A 20,514-nucleotide genomic window follows, 5' to 3' on the forward strand; every position below is an offset into this window, starting at 1 on the left:
CTTGCGGGCAATGACGGGAATAAGTTATTCTGTTCCCTGTTATTGAATTTGGAATCTGCATTATGTTAGTCTGTGCTCTCATGGAAGAAAGCTGTTATTGTAATATAAAGAACTGGTAGTATTTTACTTGAAAATACCAGTCAGTCTAAGGAAAAATATCAAAGGATATAAAACTACACTAACCATGGGAGACTGGACTTTAATACTTTGACTTATGTCTGCTGGAATATCAAGCAAGAAATGTTTTAAATTATTTTTATCACTTCCCGTATGGAAAATAATGTGTATTGTGAATTGATACCATTCTCTAATATCACAGTACATCAAAGGGAAAACTACCGTGTGTGTACGCAGTCTCTGGAGGAGTCATTTAGCCAGCTCATTTTTTAAACCCATATTATAACATTAAAATTGCATAAGAACATTAAAATCCAATCAAGGATTGGTTTTATATTAAAAAAGAAATTGCCTAATTTATTTATACTGTTTAAACTTTAAGTTTTTGTACTGTCTCATGCATAAACACGTTTAGCATAATGTTCATAGCTAGATGTTTTCTGTTGGCTCTGCACTTCATTTGTTTTTTTTTTTGTTTTTTTTTTTAATGAAAAAACATGTATAAAAAATAAATTAAATAAATAAAAATAAATTAGTATCAACATTTAAGCACAACCATTATATTTCAATTGAATTTTTATTTTTCTTTCCAAAAGTATAGTACACACATTTCATCATAAAAAGTAAACCGTAGAACATACAATCAATACAAAAGCATAATATATACACAACAATATATAATTTAAATTTGCTTTGGTTTTCAAACCAAATTCAAGTTCAGTTTTGCATTTTTTTGGCATATATTTTGCTAATTACAGATCAGAAAATTAATAAATAAATAAATAAATAAACGATAATGCTGAAGGTTGGGCCCAAAAGTTTAACAAATTATTCAAATAAACGGAATCTGATAAAATACTTCATGTGTGACCTTGAAGCCGCTGAAAAATAAAGATTGCTTCAACAGTGCCACCTAGGGGTGGGGAGTTTACACTTTTCCTTCATTTTCATTCTTGACTCTAGTTTATCAGATGTAGTCTAAAAGATAACCTATAACCTTTATTAAATATCTTAAATAATTAATCAAAATTTAGGTAAAAGTAAATAACGTTATTATTTATTCAAGCTGGATTTAAGAAGAAGAAGAAAAACACTTTATGGAGAAAAAAACTAAGTCATCTCAAGTAGGCTACTCATGTATCATGCCTCGACAATGAACTTTAAATCAATTATTTTCAGCCATGACACACATACCTGTATGCAAAATCCCACATTTTAAGTTCAGAATCAATGTTCTCCTTCTATCGTATCGAAAACAAAACCATTAAACAACCTTTTAGATTACGTTCAAGCCACCCTTATTTATTGGTATTATATAACCCTTAGTTATTGGCATGGCTGTCTGCAGAATTTAATGAAGGTAGGCTTTAAAGTGCTTTGCTGTCTGTAAAGTATGTGTGCTTGATCTCTGACCTTTGTGTCAGATCCTGGCTGCTCTATAATCTGAGAAGACTCTTCAGATGTGAATAAACCCTCAAGGGACGCTGTCTCACAGGTCAGAAAGAAAAGATAAGGCTTTCATACTGCCACTTCACATTCAAGACTTAAAATTAAACTTGGGCTTGACACGAGGCATATTCCACCTGGGGTTTCTTTTGTGGTTTACATCTTTTTTCCCCTATTTTAATGTGAAAAATGAGCCTTTCCGGCGATAGGGGCTGAATATAATGTGCAAATTTGAATGTTAATGAATTCAATTCTTTCGACTGAGCACAATAATCAAACCCATTGATATACAACGCCAGCTCTCGGTACTTCCCATGTGGTCAGGTTTAGTTACTGCTTATCCTATTCATTTAAGTCATCCTATTAGCGTTTCAGTGACTCGCTGCCAAAATGTGAATTTAACCTCAATTAGGCTGTGCTGATTTAATCATAAGGCCAAAAGTCCTGTCCCATTTTAATTAACTTATGGAGAATTATTACCATGTGAAGTGCAACTTATATGAATGGAGTTACAATAAAAGACGAAGGAAAAAATGCAGTAAAGCTATCTGTGTGAGATCAAAGATTGGAGCAAAGTCATCCCTATAAGTAAGTTTTAGCCAGTTCTCATTACTGTACCTCACGTTTGGTTTGTAATGTCGCAAGAATGCTTTGTTGAAGTGCTCAGTCACCGTGTAGCATTGCATCTTTATCCATTTATGAGGGAGGAATGCCCGTGTTAAAATGTCCCGGAGACCCAAACCTCACAAATCAGCCACTGCAATCCAGGACAGGGGTTTTATCACCAAAATGTATCCAGGTCTGTTACAGAAAAACATAGCCTGTGCTAAAATAATTCAAATGACAGTCATAGAAAGGCAAAAGGCACGTTTCAACGTTTGTCATCAATCATATGTCATGTCGTCTAGGCCACATGAACACCACAAAGACCTTACTCTAATTGATACAGCTTTCTTCATAATAAAGCAATTATTGCTCTAGCAGCTATGCCGGTGGACGTAATGTATACAGCCCGAACGAAGAGTGGCTTTCATTAGCCACACGGAGCACAGGCTCCCTGTCCACAGCTTTGTTCACTTTCCAAATGCAGATCATCCAGAATTCCCTTGCAAAGCTCCTGTGCGTCCTGTCATATTTCTCGTAGCCAAAAAATATAATCCCAAGAAGGAGATTTTCTCGTGTGCACCTGTGTGCGCATGTCAAATGCCTTATGTAACTCTAGAAAAAACATGTGCGTTTGTTTCAGTGAAAAGCCGAAGCATATGTTGATTTTGTGGAGGACGCTTCAAGCTCCTCATATTTTCATTTGAAGCAGATTACTCTGTTAAAAGCTAAGAAAGATTGGAAAAATTACACTGATAATTCCCATTAACCCTAATTCTCTAACTCATGGTCTGACAAAAAAAAATTCAATGAACATTTATAATACTGTTCTTTAAAAGCATCAAATGGTTGCAGAACTTGAAATCTTATGTTAAATTGTAGACTAAGTGGCCTTGTTTAAAACACAAGCATGTTTCTCTGTCCAGGATATCATGGGAAAACATCTAATTTAATTTGGATGCAGATGAAGAACAAAACTTTTTTTTTTTAAAACAAAACATCAAATAAATTAAAGATGGAATTTTATTACTATTACTGTAGAAATTGTCATGCAACTGCACTGTTTTTATTTCTGGGTCGATTATCAAGCTAAATACGTACAAATAAATACAAATGGTGAAGCAGCACAGTGTACTAAAAGATGAAACCTTCCATGTGTCAGTCAAACTTTGCTAATACAAGAGCGCACAGCTTTCAAACAGATTCCTAACTCTTGGTATACTAACTCTCTGCAAATTCAGTAAATATTCATTCTGTGTTGTTGTTTTTCAGGAGATTATTACTGCACTACATCTAGAAGATTCTTTCCTGATTTACCATCAGGCATGTGGAACACTCATTTTTAATGACTGCTTCGTGGTCAGAGTGCGGCTGGGTGCACCCATTTCTTACTGGTACCACATTGACTGTAAAGAAATACAGCGTTGTGCTAGGGAGCTCTCTGCGGATGTTTTATTAATGGAAGGGGATGACAGTGTTATGGCCAAGGCAGAGACTGGCCCCTTTAAAACCACGGCAGCTGTATTTTCTGAATAATTTCAAGGTGTTTAGGTGGTGCCTAGACGTGAATTAGTCTCCTGATTTTCTCAAGTTTCAGGATTCAATAACCCTTCAAATGGTCATGCTTCAAAATTATTTATGAAACTTTTTGTTGTTGAATTTTATTTTTAAGTTAAAGTTAAAGTTGAAGTTAAATTTATCATTTATTTTATTGAAACTTTTTTTAAATTAAAAGATAAATAAATCTAATGACTTTTCTTTTCAAAGCTCTTAAATAAGTGTTTAAATAATGGAAAACGCTATATGTGGCACGTTTGGGTAAATAAATTATTTTAAATGAACAGAAATGTCCATAACCTATATTACCATCGACTGAATTTCTAGCATGATTTCTTAAAAAATATATTATTTATGTGTGAATGTATGTGTGTGTGTGTGGGTGTGTGTGTTTGTGTGTGTGTATATATATATATATATATATATATATATATATATATATATATATATATATATATATATATATATATATATATATATATATATATATATATATATATATGTATATGTATATATGTATGTGTGTATATATATATATATATATATATATATATATATATATATATATATATATATATATATATATATATATATATATATATATATATATAGTTTTGGGGAGTGATTAGTTAGTTTATATAGTTATATAAGTTAACTATGTAGTTTATATAGTTATATATATGGTGTTATGTAATTTAATTAAAAAAATGGAACTGTAATCCATTGTGGTTACTTAAAGGGGCCTACATCTGATTTAAAAAACAAAACAAAAAAAAACAAATAGCATGTGTTGAATAATATACATTATTAGCTTTGCCTGTTTTTGATGTGCATGATGTCTCTTGCAATTTAAAGCAGCACATGTCTGCCAACGCACATTTTCACAGAAGTTTTAGGTTGCCACCATGGCGAATGATATAAATGCATTCCAGTGCTGGAAATGTAAAAATAATTTAAGAAAAGGGTGCAAATATAACACATCAGTGCAAAATGTATTTGCCGACTATCAAAATGGTGTGGCAGGCGAGAGTAGGCAATGCATTTCCTAATTTATTTAATGACTGCTTACAGTTAACTGTAGGCTTAGCTGCATCCTCAAGTTCAACATTGAAAACCTTCAATGTCGATAGTATTTTGAAAATGATTAATGGATGAAAACATTCATTAGAAATGGAGAAAAAGAATCAAAAAGTAATCACTTACATTAATAAAGTAATTTAAATAGTAATAGAAATAACATTTTAAATAGAGTTTCCGTAATCTGTAACCTATTACATTTCCAAAGGCACTAATATACTTCCTTCCCAGCTATTTTGGGGATAAATGAGTCTAGAAGAATAACTTTGTGTTTTAATAATAATGGAATAAAAAAAAATTGTATATAGACGCAATCATATATATGAATATAAATTAAATTAACATTCCTTATTTCTAACTTATACTACCACCACATGATTTTTAAAATTCTCAATATATTTGTGTAAATTAGTAACTTCATTGATAAAAAATTACTTGCCATTCCCCCCAAAATACTTATATTTTCTGTATTATAGAAATTTGAACTGTAAAACTACAGTTTTATTATATTTTTAGTAATGCATAAAATTTAGATTTATTTTTCTTGTAATCTTTTTTTTTTTTTTTCTGTCCTTTGATGCACCGATGCTTTGCCGGTATTGTCAATTGTGCCAATAAAGTAATTATGCACAACATTATGCACCTACTCAATTGTTTGCTTATACTATTAAAAACACATTATCAAATAATATATTTTAATATTTACTTTAATACAATTTCTGGTTCGGCATCCTTTATAGACTGAAATATTAACAATGTTTGTCAGGCAAACAGAACTTAACTATAAGAGTCATACTTTCCTTGAATATATACATATACTTTACAAATATGGTTTTGTGTGTGTATATAAGCGACTGTGTGTATTATTTTGTGCAGAGAAGCTGAGCCGGGAAATAGAGCAGAAGAATATAAGAGTGACATACAAGAATGTGGATCATTCTGCCTCAAGATGAGCGGGGGACACCAAATAGCAGACTGAAGGATCCAGGGGTCGTTCCCATGACAACCTTTGCCCAGGGAGTTTGCTGACCCCTTCAGCCTGCCAATACAAGCAGAGTACAGATTGTAGGTCACATATGGCACAGACGATCCAATCAGGACTAATCTGACTTGACTCAGGGTTATAAATTACACTATAAAAGCTGGCTTTCACCCAGACTTATCTCGCTGGACAGGGCCACATTAATGTGAGTTTATGAAAACAATACACACAAGGGAATCTAGTATTGGAGTAAACACTTGTTTTTTGTTTGCCTGTCTTTGAAATGATTAAATCATTAAAATCCCAGCGGATACATATTGACAAATGACAAATCAATGGTTTCACTAACATCAGATGAGCAAGCTGAATGATCAATAATATGCCGAATACTGAATCTGTTTGTTGCTGTGGTGACAAACATCTGAACAGAAGGCAGAATCAATCAATCAATCAATCAAATTTTGCCTGCATTCCAACTGTGGAACTACAAAGCGGACTGTTAATCTTTCTTTTGTGTGTATACATTTGCGAACCCACGGCTCCATCAGTGACTGGTACTCAAGCAGAAATATGCAGACCTAAAGGGAGTCTTTTGGACTCTAATTTCTCAGTTTGGCCCATCTGCAGCCCTCTGGTTCTGACATTCTGTGGAAGTAAAGACAAACTGCTGAACAAGAGGTTCACGTCTAGAGTAAAATAAGATGTTCAGGGTGCAACAAACTGGCACAAAGCAAGATCACAGTGATTGCTGACAGATGGGCAGCCATATTCTGTGCTTCTTAGCATTTGCCAGGCTCTCATTGTTAATGATAGAGCTGTTCCGTATGGCAAAACCTTTGTTTGCCTAAAAGCATGCATTAAAATAACAGTGACATTTATAATGCTACAAAAGATTTATATTTTGAAGAAATGCTTTTCTTTTGAACTTTCTATTCAAAGAACCCTGAGGGGGAAAAAAGTGTATCATGGTTTGGAAATAAACTATTGAGCATCTATTTTCAACATTTAGAATAATATTAAATATTTCTTGTGCAGCAAATCGGCGTATTAAAATGATTTCTGAAGGATCATGTAACTGAAGACTGGAGTAATGACTGCTTAAAATTCAGCTTTCCAACAACAGGAATGAATTAATTTCATAAATTTGAAAAAAAATATGAAATAGAAATGGTTCACTTAAATTGAAATAATAAAAAAAAAGAAAAATGATCTTAACATCTAGACAAACATACTTTAAAAACACTTACACAATACCTACATTAACCTTATTTTTGTCCCCCCATAAAGAAAAATTTAAAAGTAAGTGATTATCTTATGTTGAGAACATTTACATATTTGGTGAAAAACTGAATATAGACAGATACCTTTTATTTATTTATTTATTATTACTTTATTTATTTTTGCGATAAAACTTATTTGAGTTTGTGAAAAAAAATAATAATAATAGCCCAGAGTACATGTGTATATAGATAATCTGCATACATGTGTCCTTATAATGCGCCTTTATCTAGAGTGATTATATTATTTGTAATTTTTTATTAAAGGCTTCTTAGTGTTTCTGGTTACTGGTTGACTGTTCAGAGTAACGGAGGATGACCAGATCAGCAGGGGAACAGTAAGTATGATTTATTTCTCTCATGTCTTTGGATGGCACAACAGAGAAGATACAACCACCGGAGGGGCTGATTTTATTTGAAGTTGGCAGAGAATTTTTTTTTAAGAACTGTTGAAACATTAGCCCATGTTTTATGGTCTACGGTCTGCATCTGAAAATGTCTTTGAATTTTTTCCGAGGGGGACAAACTGGTGGAAACAGTTAGTTGTCACCACACAATGCGCGCACACACACACACACACACACACACTATAATCACATCTACTTGGTTATATAAAGATGCGTCCACTAATCCAAAAGCAATCTGTAGAAAAAAGAAAAAAAAAAGCTCCTAGAAATGAGCAGATGTTAAAAATTCAAAGCAAATTAAAGTGCCACACATATAAGTTGAAAAGGTCAATGATTAGGACTTGGGTTCATGTAAAGAAGCTATGCTTTCCATTTCTGAGCAATAAAATATACATCGGTTGAATCTACTCGCCTTGCACTCGAAGTTCAGATGAAGAAGGCAGCCCTAAGCTCAAAACACCAGCTTAAAGAATACTCCAGCTATGCCTCATATCACTGTCCTCTGGTTGGAGATTTAATAAATGAGCTGGTAATAATCATGGGTCACCTTTTCCAGTGAACGAGTACCAAACGGAAATATAGAAACACATGAGAGAGGGCAGCCACACAGCAGTTTTTAATAGACAGATGTGAATGTCTCGACAAATGTCTTGGCAAGTGACGAGGTCTGCAGAGAACTCTGAGCACTGAGACCCCATTTAGCCTCACTGCCGAGCTATAGAAGGAGGAAGCAATCAGAAGTAATATTCCAAAACCAGACATGGAGAACTCATAGTTTTCAGATGGGAGGTAAAACCCTGCAGCTGCAGAACTAAACTAATCTGATTTTGTCATTAGCAGTAATTTGATTTTTCACACATAATCAAAGTAGTCGCCTCCGGAGACCATCAGTTCAGTCGTATTGTTTGGCAAGATTTAGAGATATGTCATTCAGAATATTTAACATTTGACATCCCATCTGAATATTTTTTTCCCCTCTAAGTATGTCTTGAAACCTGTTAAACAGCTGTTTATACCACACTTACGTCTGGAAAAGTGTCTGCCAAACTAACTTGCATTCAAGGTATATTTTATTAAGGATGTTTTCTTTGGGAAATGATCCCATGACCTTGGTGTCAAGTCAAAATACAGGAACACTTTCATTACTGTCAGAGTCCAGATATATTTTCAGTGCTAATAACAACTAAACTAAAGAAAAAAATACATTCAATGTCTTTGTACCAAGATTTCATTTCTGTAATTTATATTACATTTATAACTGATTAAAAAAAATGTAAATATGAAAAAACACAAAAATCAATCATTGTTAATGCTGTAAGCAAAATTAGGCGTCACAAGATCATAATGTACACTATGAAAAAATGAATATTCATTTTGAGATTTGCTTAAAATTATTTACACTTAAATTATTATAATTTTTTAAAGATTAATAAACCACTGATAGATGACTCTAGGGCAAAGGTAATCTAAAATGAAAATTAGAATGCATAATTAAATACACCACAACGACTGATATACATACTGTTCAAAGGTTTAGGATTGTTTTTTATTATTATTTTATTTTTGTTTATATATTTTTGAAATTAATACTTTCTTAGTGACAAATTTCTATTTCAAATAAATGTTGTTCTTTTGAACTTTATATATTCATCAAAGAATCCGGGGGAAAAATGTATTAAGCAGCACTTAATGTTAATGTTTTCAACACTGATAATAGAAAATGTTTCTTGAGCATCAAATCAGTATATTAGAATGATTTCTGAAGAATCATGTGACACTGAATAATAGAGTAATGGCTGCTGAAAATTCAGCTCTGCCATCACAGGAATAAATGACATAAAATAAAATAAAAAATTAATAAAAATTGTTATTTTAAATTGTAACAATTTGTCATAATATTTTAACTGTATTTTTTTTTGTGTATCATACATGAAGCCTTGGTGAGCATAAGAAACTTTTTTCCAAAATAATAAAAAATAAATCTTACTGACCCAGTAGTATATATTTAGAAATTAACCAATAGATCAGAAAAAAATGTAATGCATTGGTGTAATCTAATGTAGTCGGGTTGATTCAGTTCTGTTAAATTACTTTAATAAAACCACTTGATTTTAATGTTACAACAAGAAGAACATACATGACAAAAAGTTTTTGACAGCGTTCATTTTAAAATGATATGTTCCTTGGAAATTAAACAAGCTTGCTAAAAAAATGCCATTCTGTATGACTGATAAAAAATATTATTATTGTATATTAATATAAAAAAACAAATTTTTGATTTATTTACTATCCTCCCAATTGCATTTATTTCATACTAAATATACTTCAAATCCATTAACATCTTTATTGACATATCACTTAAGACTTAATGATATAAACTTATAATTAAACTTTTTTGTGACCCTGAACCACAAAACCAGTTTTAAATGTATTTTTTTCGAAATTGACATGTATACAACATCCAAAAACAACAAGTCCTCCAACTCATACGACCATATTGGTCGTTTGCACCATTCCTCAAATACGACCCAGTGGAGCGTTTCCTAAAATAGTGCCCCTACAGGCAGCAGGAGAAATGCTACATTCATTCGTCTTGATGCATTGTGGGATTTCTACGAAATAATCGATGCTAATACAGGTATGTTATCAGCGAAACTGGATAATATAAACATTTGAAAACAATTATAGCCTTTGTAAGGCGCTTTGTGTTGTTTCATCTTCGTCTGTGGGTATTAGTTTTACAGGTAACGTTATTTAGGCTAATTTGGAATAACGTTATAAAGGACTTTATGGGATATTGAAAAGTTAGACCGTGTGAACATCGTAAGTGACAATAAACTTTGCTTTTATTAAAATCCGTGGTTACAAAAATATTCGACGCGTTTAAAATCAACAAGGGACTCGATTTTTCATATTATTTTAACATGTTTGATGGTCCGATCATTTGAACAAGTGACATCATCATGGTAAAGTTAGTATTTATTATTATTATTATTATTAATGGAAACGTTGTGGTTATGGGACAATGTAAAAAGTCCACTCATTTTCTTAAAACGAACAGGTAACGTTATCCATATTTCGTTCACCTGACTCGAATAGGCCTAACTTACTGTTAATTATATATTTCACATACAAATTGCATTCCAGTTCACTATTAATACGATCTATATCATCCAGATATATGAAATTGTGGACATACATAAATAAATAAATAATGCTAATATAATAATAATTTATTATAATAGTAACACGCATTCAAATTTTAAATAAAATAGTTGTAATGGCTGTTATTTCAAATAAACGTCATTGTCTTTAATGAAATAATATATATATATATATATATTTGTGAAATAGTTATAAAATATTGTTAAAAGAAAAAAAAAACGTTTAGCAGCTCTTCTGAATTAGCAGGATAATAATAAACAGTGTACACAGATAACAGGGCCGATGTATTCAATGGAAAATGTACTGTACATTCTGTTTTTTTTTCTCCTCTGATTCCTACATACAGGTGCAAAGCCAAGAACAGGACAAAGATACACGGCTAGAGGACAGAAAACAAAGGTGATTAACCAAAGTAATCTGATGTTGATTTTTATCCACGTAAACATAATACAACATATCATATTTACCAAACATGCATCCATTATATATATATATATATATATATATATATATATATATATATATATATATATACATACATACATACATACATACATACATACATATATATATATATATATATATATATATATATATATATACATACATACATACATACATATATATATACATACATACATACATATATATATATATATATATATATATATATATATATATATATATATATAGATATAGATATATGTACATATATATATATATATATATATATATATATATATATATAGATAGTTTTATGCATGTATGGATATCTATATCTGCAGTGGACCTCCGTAGAACATTAATCATCATTTATCAGTAAAAGGATAGTTCACCAAAAAGGAAAATTCTGTCATTAATTACTCACCCTCATATCATTCCAAACCCATGAGACCTTCATTCATCTCGGAACACAAATTGAGATATTTTGGATGAAATCCGAGGGAATCTGATCCACACATAGGCAGCAACAATATTGCACCTTTTGACATCAAATAAAAGGTAGTTTAAAACATGGTTAAAACAGTCAGTGACTACAGTTGTTCACATTTGTTTTTGCGTACAAAAAGTATTCTCACCACTTCATAACATTAAGGTTGAATCATTGTTGTCCTTTTGACTGTTCTAACCATGTTTTAAACTACCTTTCTGGTTGTCAAAAAGTGCAATGACGTTGTTACCCTCAGATTTTATCAAAAATATCTCAATTTAAAATCTGAGTAGCATTATACTATTGCAGTTTTCTTTAAAAGTATTGAAAAGTAGATCAATATGGTGACAATATTTTCGAAGACGTGGGGAATAAAACAAATTTCTTGTCCCCTCATAACATATTGTAGCATGCAGTACGCTGATTATCATATAAGTTTTTTTTGTTTTGTTTGTTTGTTCTTTTTTTACAGATGCCTACTCTAAAGGATTGCTATGCATGCAGGGAAAAAATCGGAGTTGCCAGCAAAACATGTCAGCACTGTAGGGCCAAACAGCCATATAAGGAATTGCTTGAAAAAAAAAAGAAACAGCTTTCCCAGGAATGGAAAGCGAGACAAAAAAAAAACAGCAGTGTAAACAAAGTTTACGATGCAACAAATCTACTAGTAAGTTTATCTTTCAAATATTATATTATAATAATATAAATAATATTATAATTATTTTTCAGTGTGCGTACCGATTAAAGGGTAACACTGTGTCTGCACCAGATGTAACTAGTATTGCGTTGCATTGCACCACGCTGCAACAGCTAAAAGGTCTCTAAACTGAATGCTACAATCCGACCCAAAGCATTTGGACTACTTCAGAAATAGAACAGGGAATTGTTTACTGCCATGCCGCATCCTTTATAGACAATATAACTGATTATAATGGGTGCTATTATCTTTTGACGTGTCGCGTCGCACTGCTCACATCCATTGTAGACACGGTGTAATATTTGTGTGTTTTTTCAATTATACTCAGGTCTGATAAATAAACCTAAATCAAAAGTTTGTGGATAATATTAGAATATTGTAATAAAAATTTTATAGACCGGAGGTGTCTGAACTCAGTCCTGGAGGGCAACTGTCTTGCATAGTTTAGCTCAAACTTACCTCAACACACTTGACTGGAAGTTTCTAGTATGCCTAGTAAGGCCCTGATTAGCTGGTTTACAATAACTACTTATACATTTACAATAACTAAAAGCCCAGCTGAATGAAAATAAACATTGATGAGCTAAGGTACTGGACAGCAATTAATCCAAAGTTCTTGGACAAATAAGATGCTGGCTATAGAAAGTATGCAATAACTAAATCATTAATTCAAGCAACTTTATTACATAGAAAAGAAGGCAAAACTTGAAAAGGAACATTTTTATTTTTTAATCAGACTTTTTATACACACACATACAAATATACATTATATATATGTGTGTGTGTGTGTTTGTGTGTGTGTGTGTGTGTGTACAAACTTGTAGTTATTTATCCAATTTTAGTCTTATGATTTTGTCTCAATTTCATTCCAGCTCCACAAGTGGGAACTTTTAGAGAGGTTCCCAGTGCTACTTCTTGCTAGGAGAACCTCAAATGGATTTTCAGCTGAATGCTTCTGTCCATGGAATATGGGGACAGAAGATAGTCAAGATGCTTTTCTGACAATAAAGCGACTGTATGAAAGTCTTCTCAATGGTAATAAACACAAATGTGCAATGCTTGCAAAATTTTCACATAATGCATTGCTTATTAGTGCATCCTCGACTGATTTGAGATGATTTCTCTCTCTAGGTTTTAAAAAATGTTTAAACATGAACGAATGAAAGAATATTTGAAAATGTCTCTTTCAACAGGAATAACATTTTAAAACACATGTTGGTTTCATTTATCATAATCCCAACATTTTAACCTTGAAGCTTCCTTTTTACATAGGTAAAAACAATGTAAGAACACTTTTGAGCGGGGCCTTGTATTTTTTCGATCATGTCAAATTGATAATACATTATTAAATACAACCCATAGGTGGACTTAAACATAAAGCATAATAAAAACGTTTTTTTTTATTAAATTGTACTTATTTTATTCAATTAATACAATTATATTTTTATATTATTGTTATTATGACCACATTTACAGTTTCTTTTTTCCAACAGTGGCTATTGCAGATAAAGAAGCAAGCAGCATAGGAGAGAGTTCTGCCACAAACAGCACAGAGACTCCACCAGCAGACTCCACACAACAGCTCACCTGTAATGGTAAAATGTCTTATTCAATAGAACTGACATGTTCTTGCACAGCAAACATTTTATTTTTTTCACCTGTAAGAACTGTAACTGTACATCATCGGTTCTCAATTCCAGTCTTCGCATCCCCCTGTTCTGCACATTTTGTATGTCTCTCTTATTGCTTCATACATTTGTCCTATTCGAACATAAGTGCCCTGCAAAGTGGATATGACAGGATATTCAGCCATGATTCCAGTTCGGAATGAACGTATGTTCCATTCAGAGTGCACTGAAGTGTGCGAGACGTGACTTTAAATTTAATTTATTTACAGAGGTATATTATATCACACTTGTCCATGTGTGAAGACGTTGCGCAGTGCAAATCTGTGAATGAATGTTCCAATGTGAGAAACTTCAACAGATTTCCCCTGGTCAGGGAGTAGGGAGCAATGAACACTGTGTAGGGACCATGTCAATGGGAACACAGTTCATGCACAGAGCTCACTTCTAATGAGCTGTTTATCTGAATTAGGTTTGTTAACAAAGAGAGACATGCAGAATATGCAGAGCTGGGGGACGCGGGGACTGGAATGAAAACTGCTGGTGTACTTGATGGTGTATACTTGGTCACTCAATTTCACATCATGTATGTCTTTGTGCAGCTTAAGGCTGAAATACACTACATGACTTTTGCCCGTATTTTTGCCCTGATTCAGAAATTGATGCTATTTGCCGAAAGTCAGAGCGAGCCTACGCAATCTGTGCAGTAAGATTTCACAGAAAATCATATAATGTGTGATGGGCACAGACTCAAAGCTTCAGGCTATGATTCCATCCAAATAGAGGAATGAAACATGCTTATTAGACATGTTTTCTAAAACAATTTTTTCAACACTTTACGCCTGGTTTCACGGATAAGACTTACGCCTGTTTCACATATAATCCGTCTGCAGTGCATATGCAGTACGTGTGCGTCATGTATGTGGTGCTGAAGCAGCACGGACTCATTGTGCTTTCACACAGGACGCGTTTGCAGTCCACTACTGATCCGCGTCGGTTTAAGCCACAAAAAACAACATTTGTCCATTATTTTGATATCAAAGCATGTAAAAAAATAAATAAAACAAATCAAAAAAGTTTTTCAGCATTGTGATACACTTTCATCACAGTACAGTAACAATCTTTCATAGACATATTTAAATTAAAATATAAACAACGTATTACTCATGCATTTGACTGCTAGGTTTTTATAAGAAGTTGCTGAAACAAGCTGCAACACATTTAAACACAACATTAGCCTAATTTTCTTGTTAGGATATCACAAACATTTAAAATTAAAATTCACCACTGACAGAAACAGTCGACTCTCGAGCCTTCTGCATTTAAATCTTTATTACACACAATCCAACGGGTCTTCAATAACTTTGTTTTTCTGCCTCTATAAAAGTGCATATATAATGTTGCCTTGTTTCTCTAAAGTTGCTCTTTTACTTGTTTTAAATCTAGCCAAAACCCATGTGTTGCGTGTGAAACACAGTAGGCTTTAATTAGTATACATTTATTGTGAAATGACTGCATTTCCGTGTCAATCCATGTTCATTTTTACCGCGAACAATGCGCTGTCACTTAAATTCAGCGCATGCAGCACAGCAAAAATAGACTCGGTACGTAAACGATCGCCGCACTGCTGCAGACGCACCACTCCTGGAACGGACTGACGGACCGCAACCACGTGCAGTGTGAACGCTGGAATCCGTTAACATGGGTGCGTAAAAAATTACACAACGCATACGCACCGCAGACGGAGTATGTGTGAAACAGGCGTAAAGCTAGTCCCAAACTAAAATGCATGTTTGAGCTGTCTCAACTGAAATAAACTTGTACTGGCATAATTAAAATATGTTAGTGGTTTCTAAGACATGTATATAAACCCCCTAATTGTACTAAGGCCTAATCTTGTCTTAGTCTAAGCCTGGACCATATTGTTTTCATTGGTCGTGTTTCAAATGCAATAAGGCTCATACATTTTAGATAATTGTGCAAGGAAAAGAGGTTACAAGTTCTATAGTGCATTTGAATAGATAAAGGGTTGTTTTAAATGTTTTGATTACAGCAGCTTATGCAAAGGTTCATATCACAATTGTGTTTTTCCAACAGTGTCTAACAAAGATAAAGAAGCAAGCAGCATGGGAGAGAGTTCTGCCACATACAGCACAGAGACAGAGACTTCACCAGAAGACTCCACAGCAGACCCAGCTTCAGAACTCACCCCTGAGTCTGACACTGTTTTACTTCCTCCTGCATCTTCCTCCTTGGCTTCTCTTGTTTCCTTTACCACCCCCTCTCTTATGTCTTTATCCATTGCTTCTCCAGTGTCCCCCCTGACTCATCCTGCTTTTGTGTCCTCTCAGTCTAGTCATATATCTTCTTCCTCTGCTTCTCCTCTGCAACCAGCCTCTAACCTTTCTACCCTTTCTAAACTATCCACTGAGCAAGGCAGTTCAGGCCCAGTAGTTTCCTCAAGGAAAAAAAGACAAATAAAGAGGAAAGCAGACCCTAAAGGTATGTGTGGATTTATTGATTTTAGGATTTTGTGTTTGATTTTATTCAGCTGAAAGATTAGGGCGTTTCTCATTGTTTTTTTTTTTTTTTTTTTTGTTTTTTTAAGGACTGGGTTTGAATTCTATAAAGTACAGGTTATTCTCAATAAATTTGAATGTTGTGGAAAAGTTCATTTATTTCAGTAATTCAACTCAAATTGTGAAACTTGTGTATTAAATTAATTCAATGCATTCAGACTGAAGTAGTTTAAGTCTTTGGTTCTTTTAATTGTGATGATTTTGACTCACATTTAACAAAAACCCACCAATTCACTATCTCAACAAATTAAAATTCTTCATAAGACCAATAATAAAAATAAAAAAAAAATAGTGAATTGTTGGCCTTCTGGAAAGTATGTTCATTTACTGTACATGTACTCAATACTTGATTGGGGCACCTTTTTTTCCCTTTAATTACTGTCTCAGTTCAGCGTGGCATGGAGGTGATCAGTTTGTGGCACTGCTGAGGTGGTCTGGAAGCCCAGGTTTCTTTGACAGTGGCCTTCAGTTCATCTGCTTTGTTTGGTCTTGTTTCTCATCTTCCTCTTGACAATAGCCCATAGATTCTCCCTGGGGTTCAGGTCTATAGTACCAATACTATACTAACCAACTTTTGGTATTTTTGGCAGTGTAGGCAGGTGACAAATTCTAATGGAAAATGAAATCAGTATCTTCAAAAAGCTGGTCAGCAGAAGGAAACATTAAGTTTTTGTTAAATGTGAGCCAAATCATTGCAACTAAAAGAACCAAAGACTTAAATTCAAAGCACACAGACTGAAGTAGTTTATTTAATACACAAGTTTCACAATTTGAGTTGAATTACTGAAATAAATTAACTTTTCCATGACATTCTAATTTATTGAGAAATACTTGTACATATTGTAATATTTTCTTTTGCACATATTGCAACCTTTACTTATTTTTTTTTTTTTGGAAAGCAAGGTGTTCCGTGTTATGCCTATAAAGTACCCAAGCATTGTCCATTTTGTCGTCCTCTTGTCAATCTGTTTGCTTCTATTGTTCTCTTCATTTGTTAGTCATTTTGGATAAAAGTGTCTGCTTAATGAATAAATGTAAAGAAAAAAAAATTACATTATATATATATATATATATATATATATATATATATATATATATATATATATATATATATATACACAGTACAGACCAAAAGTTTGGACACTTTTTTTCATTCAAAGAGTTTTCTTTATTTTCATGACTATGAAAATTGTGGATTCACACTGAATGCATCAAAACTATGAATTAACACATGTGGAATTATATACATAACAAAAAAGTGTGAAACAACTGAAAATATGTCATATTCTAGGTTCTTCAAAGTAGCCACCTTTTGCTTTGATTACTGCTTTGCACACTCTTGGCATTCTCTTGATGAGCTTCAAGAGGTAGTCACCTGAAATGGTCTTCAACAGTCTTGAAGGAGTTCCCCGAGAGATGCTTAGCACTTGTTGTCCCTTTTGCCTTCTGTCTGCGGTCCAGCTCACCCCTAAACCATCTCGTTTGGGTTCAGGTCCGGTGACTGTGGAGGCCAGGTCATCTGGCGCAGCACCCCATCACTCTCCTTCTTGGTTAAATAGCCCTTGAAGCCTTCAGTGTGACTCTACAATTTTCATAGTCATGAAAATAAAGAAAACTCTTTGAATGAGAAGGTGTGTCCAAACTTTTGGTCTGTACTGTGTATATATATATCTATCTATCTATCTATATATATATATATATATATATATATATCTACTTATTTTTATTTTTTATTCTTTTATTATGTGTTTTATGTTCTGTCGCTGTCATTCTGTTGTACTGCGGAGCTTCTGTCACGAAAACAAATTCCTCGTATGTGTAAACATACCTGGCAATAAAGCTCATTCTGATTCTGATTCTGATTCTGATATATATATATATATATATATATATATATATATATATATATATATATATATATATAATTTTCCAAAAAAAATAAATAAATGATGTTTAGAAGATGTTTGTTGATCTTTCTATTTTACTTATATCTGTTATAAATAATAACTAGCCTTTAATGTATTTCAGAATGCCCCATGCATGAGGAATCAACCAGTTTCCCATACAAAAAGATTCTGAGAAAAAGAATGAGGGAGGTTTGTTTCAAAAAGCATTTAAAACTACTCAAATAATGAAAAATAAAAACCACACTGACAATAACTATATTAATTTGCTGTTTTGTATGTTGTAATTGCAATAAATATTGCAAAATATACTAAATCATTACCTAAATAAGGTTTAGGTATTCATACAATTCATGTTATAATGTTCGACCGTGTATTTTAGACAGAAATATTTTACTTCACAATTTAAGTTGTGCCAATTTTAAATCTTGTCCACAACAATCGTAGTTTGACAAAATTATAAACTGTAGTCCCATATTTTTCAAAATTGTAATGAAAATATAGTAATAAATTGAATTGTGCTAATAACTAATAATTCGTTTTATTATCCTTTCTATGTTACACAGTCCCACTGACTATTAATTTCACTTGGATTTAATGTTGTATTTACCATGTAGCAGACGTATGATATTAAGTTTATGTGTTGGAATAATATATCATTAACTTTCCCATGTTTCTTTCCGTTTTCGCTAAGGGCCATGCAGAAGTGTTGGTTCAGTGGTATCCTTGCTCTGGATGGTATGCATATTAACAGATGTTTACTATAATTTAGAAAATGGACAGAACAGAACTAACAAAAATAAACATTTATATAAACTGTGTATAAACATTTATTAATATAAACATTAGAGAAACATAATTACACAAATATAAAAACATTACATAAAATTTTGCATAAACATTAACTTTAACTGAAGTTGCAGTTTGATAATTGACAATAAAGTCTGATTGTCAAGCAAGTCACATAACAAATCTAATAATGTTTGGCAGTATAGTGCATTCAATAAAAAAAAATGAAATTGATTGTTAAAAAACAAACATATTACATAATTGAATATCAATATCAGTAGCATCTCAAAACACTATTATGACTATTATGACCACCATTATCCCATGGTATAATAAAAAAGAGCGCATGAACCTATGTGACTTATTGCACATTGCCAAGAAAGTATTTATATCCCAGTAATGAACATGAATGAACAATGTGACTAACACTTTTTTGCTGTCTTACAGTGGAAAAAAGTGGAAGAACTCATGGGAGCCAAAAAGAAATATTCAAAGTTCATCCTGAAGATGTGTGGGTGTCCAGATGTGTCGTTTGTTGCTAGGTTGCAAAGTTGATGCCCTGTATGACAATTACAGAGACTGTTTGTCTTTCAGTGTTAAGGCATATCGGTTCTGATCTACAGTATGCTTGTGTTCTGATTTGTGCTTGCTTTGTAAAGCACACAGTCTTTCTGTTTTTCATGACTGGACTCATAAATTTTTTTGAAATTTGTAACTGGCTCTGTTTCTTAATATAATTTAAGATTGTTTATAATTTGTCATTTAAGAGCAAAAATATATGCACTGTAACTAAGTGCAATTACTGATGTTTACTGCTAAAAATTTCAGATAAATCCAGGTTGTTATTATTATTATTATTTATTTTCATTATTCATGACCAAAAAGCACCTATTAGCCCACAGTCTAGATGTGTTTTTAAATCTACGTGTGTATGGGAGGATAGACCAGTACATTTTTGGGGCCTTCCAAATGAGCAAACATCTGAAGCTGGTACTTCCTTTCCCTGCAGGTAAGAACACAAGGAAGACAGCGATTAAATACTACCAATACCAGAACAATACTTTTTGTAAATGATAGCACTTACCATGCCAATCTGCCACTGGACTTTGAGATTATCAGATAATGTAGTCAATAATTTCCATCAGTTATAAACTCACCCATTGATTGCTAAACTTATGTTATTGCCCTGAGAGATCTAATCAGTGCTATGAAGAGCCCCTCTCTTTGCTACACATAAAAAAAAAAAAAATGCAGAATTTATAAAATTATTAAAATTAAAATAATTTTTGGTTCCTTTCCATGGAGTCCCACCCTTCACACACACACACAGGTTTGTTTTGCTATAATAGTGAGGACAT

General features: G+C 32.7%; 1 protein-coding gene across 1 annotated transcript; it reads left to right on the forward strand.

Moving 5' to 3' along the window:
- The first annotated feature begins 9,938 nt into the window (after positions 1–9,938).
- On the forward strand, positions 9,939–20,164 carry LOC128022248 (uncharacterized). The gene is made up of 8 exons (XM_052609600.1): positions 9,939–11,030; positions 12,035–12,229; positions 13,132–13,294; positions 13,753–13,854; positions 15,982–16,386; positions 18,492–18,559; positions 19,062–19,105; positions 19,604–20,164. The coding sequence occupies exons 2-8, from the start codon at positions 12,035–12,037 to the stop codon at positions 19,659–19,661; spliced, it is 1,035 nt and encodes a 344-aa protein (XP_052465560.1). The 5' UTR covers positions 9,939–11,030; the 3' UTR covers positions 19,662–20,164.
- Positions 20,165–20,514: the final 350 nt, after the last annotated feature.

The sequence above is a fragment of the Carassius gibelio genome, chromosome A11 (genome assembly GCF_023724105.1).
Source record: "Carassius gibelio isolate Cgi1373 ecotype wild population from Czech Republic chromosome A11, carGib1.2-hapl.c, whole genome shotgun sequence".
Lineage (NCBI taxonomy): Eukaryota > Metazoa > Chordata > Actinopteri > Cypriniformes > Cyprinidae > Carassius > Carassius gibelio.

What these genes read in the sequence shown, in the direction of transcription:
- LOC128022248 (XM_052609600.1), top strand. Translation starts at nt 12,035, where the DNA reads ATGCCTACTCTAAAGGATTGCTATGCATGCAGGGAAAAAATCGGAGTT. An exon ending in ACAACAGCTCACCTGTAATG is followed by an intron (nt 13,855 to 15,981) that starts GTAAAATGTCTT and finishes TTTTTCCAACAG; the next exon opens with TGTCTAACAAAGATAAAGAA. An exon ending in TGAGAAAAAGAATGAGGGAG is followed by an intron (nt 18,560 to 19,061) that starts GTTTGTTTCAAA and finishes GTTTTCGCTAAG; the next exon opens with GGCCATGCAGAAGTGTTGGT.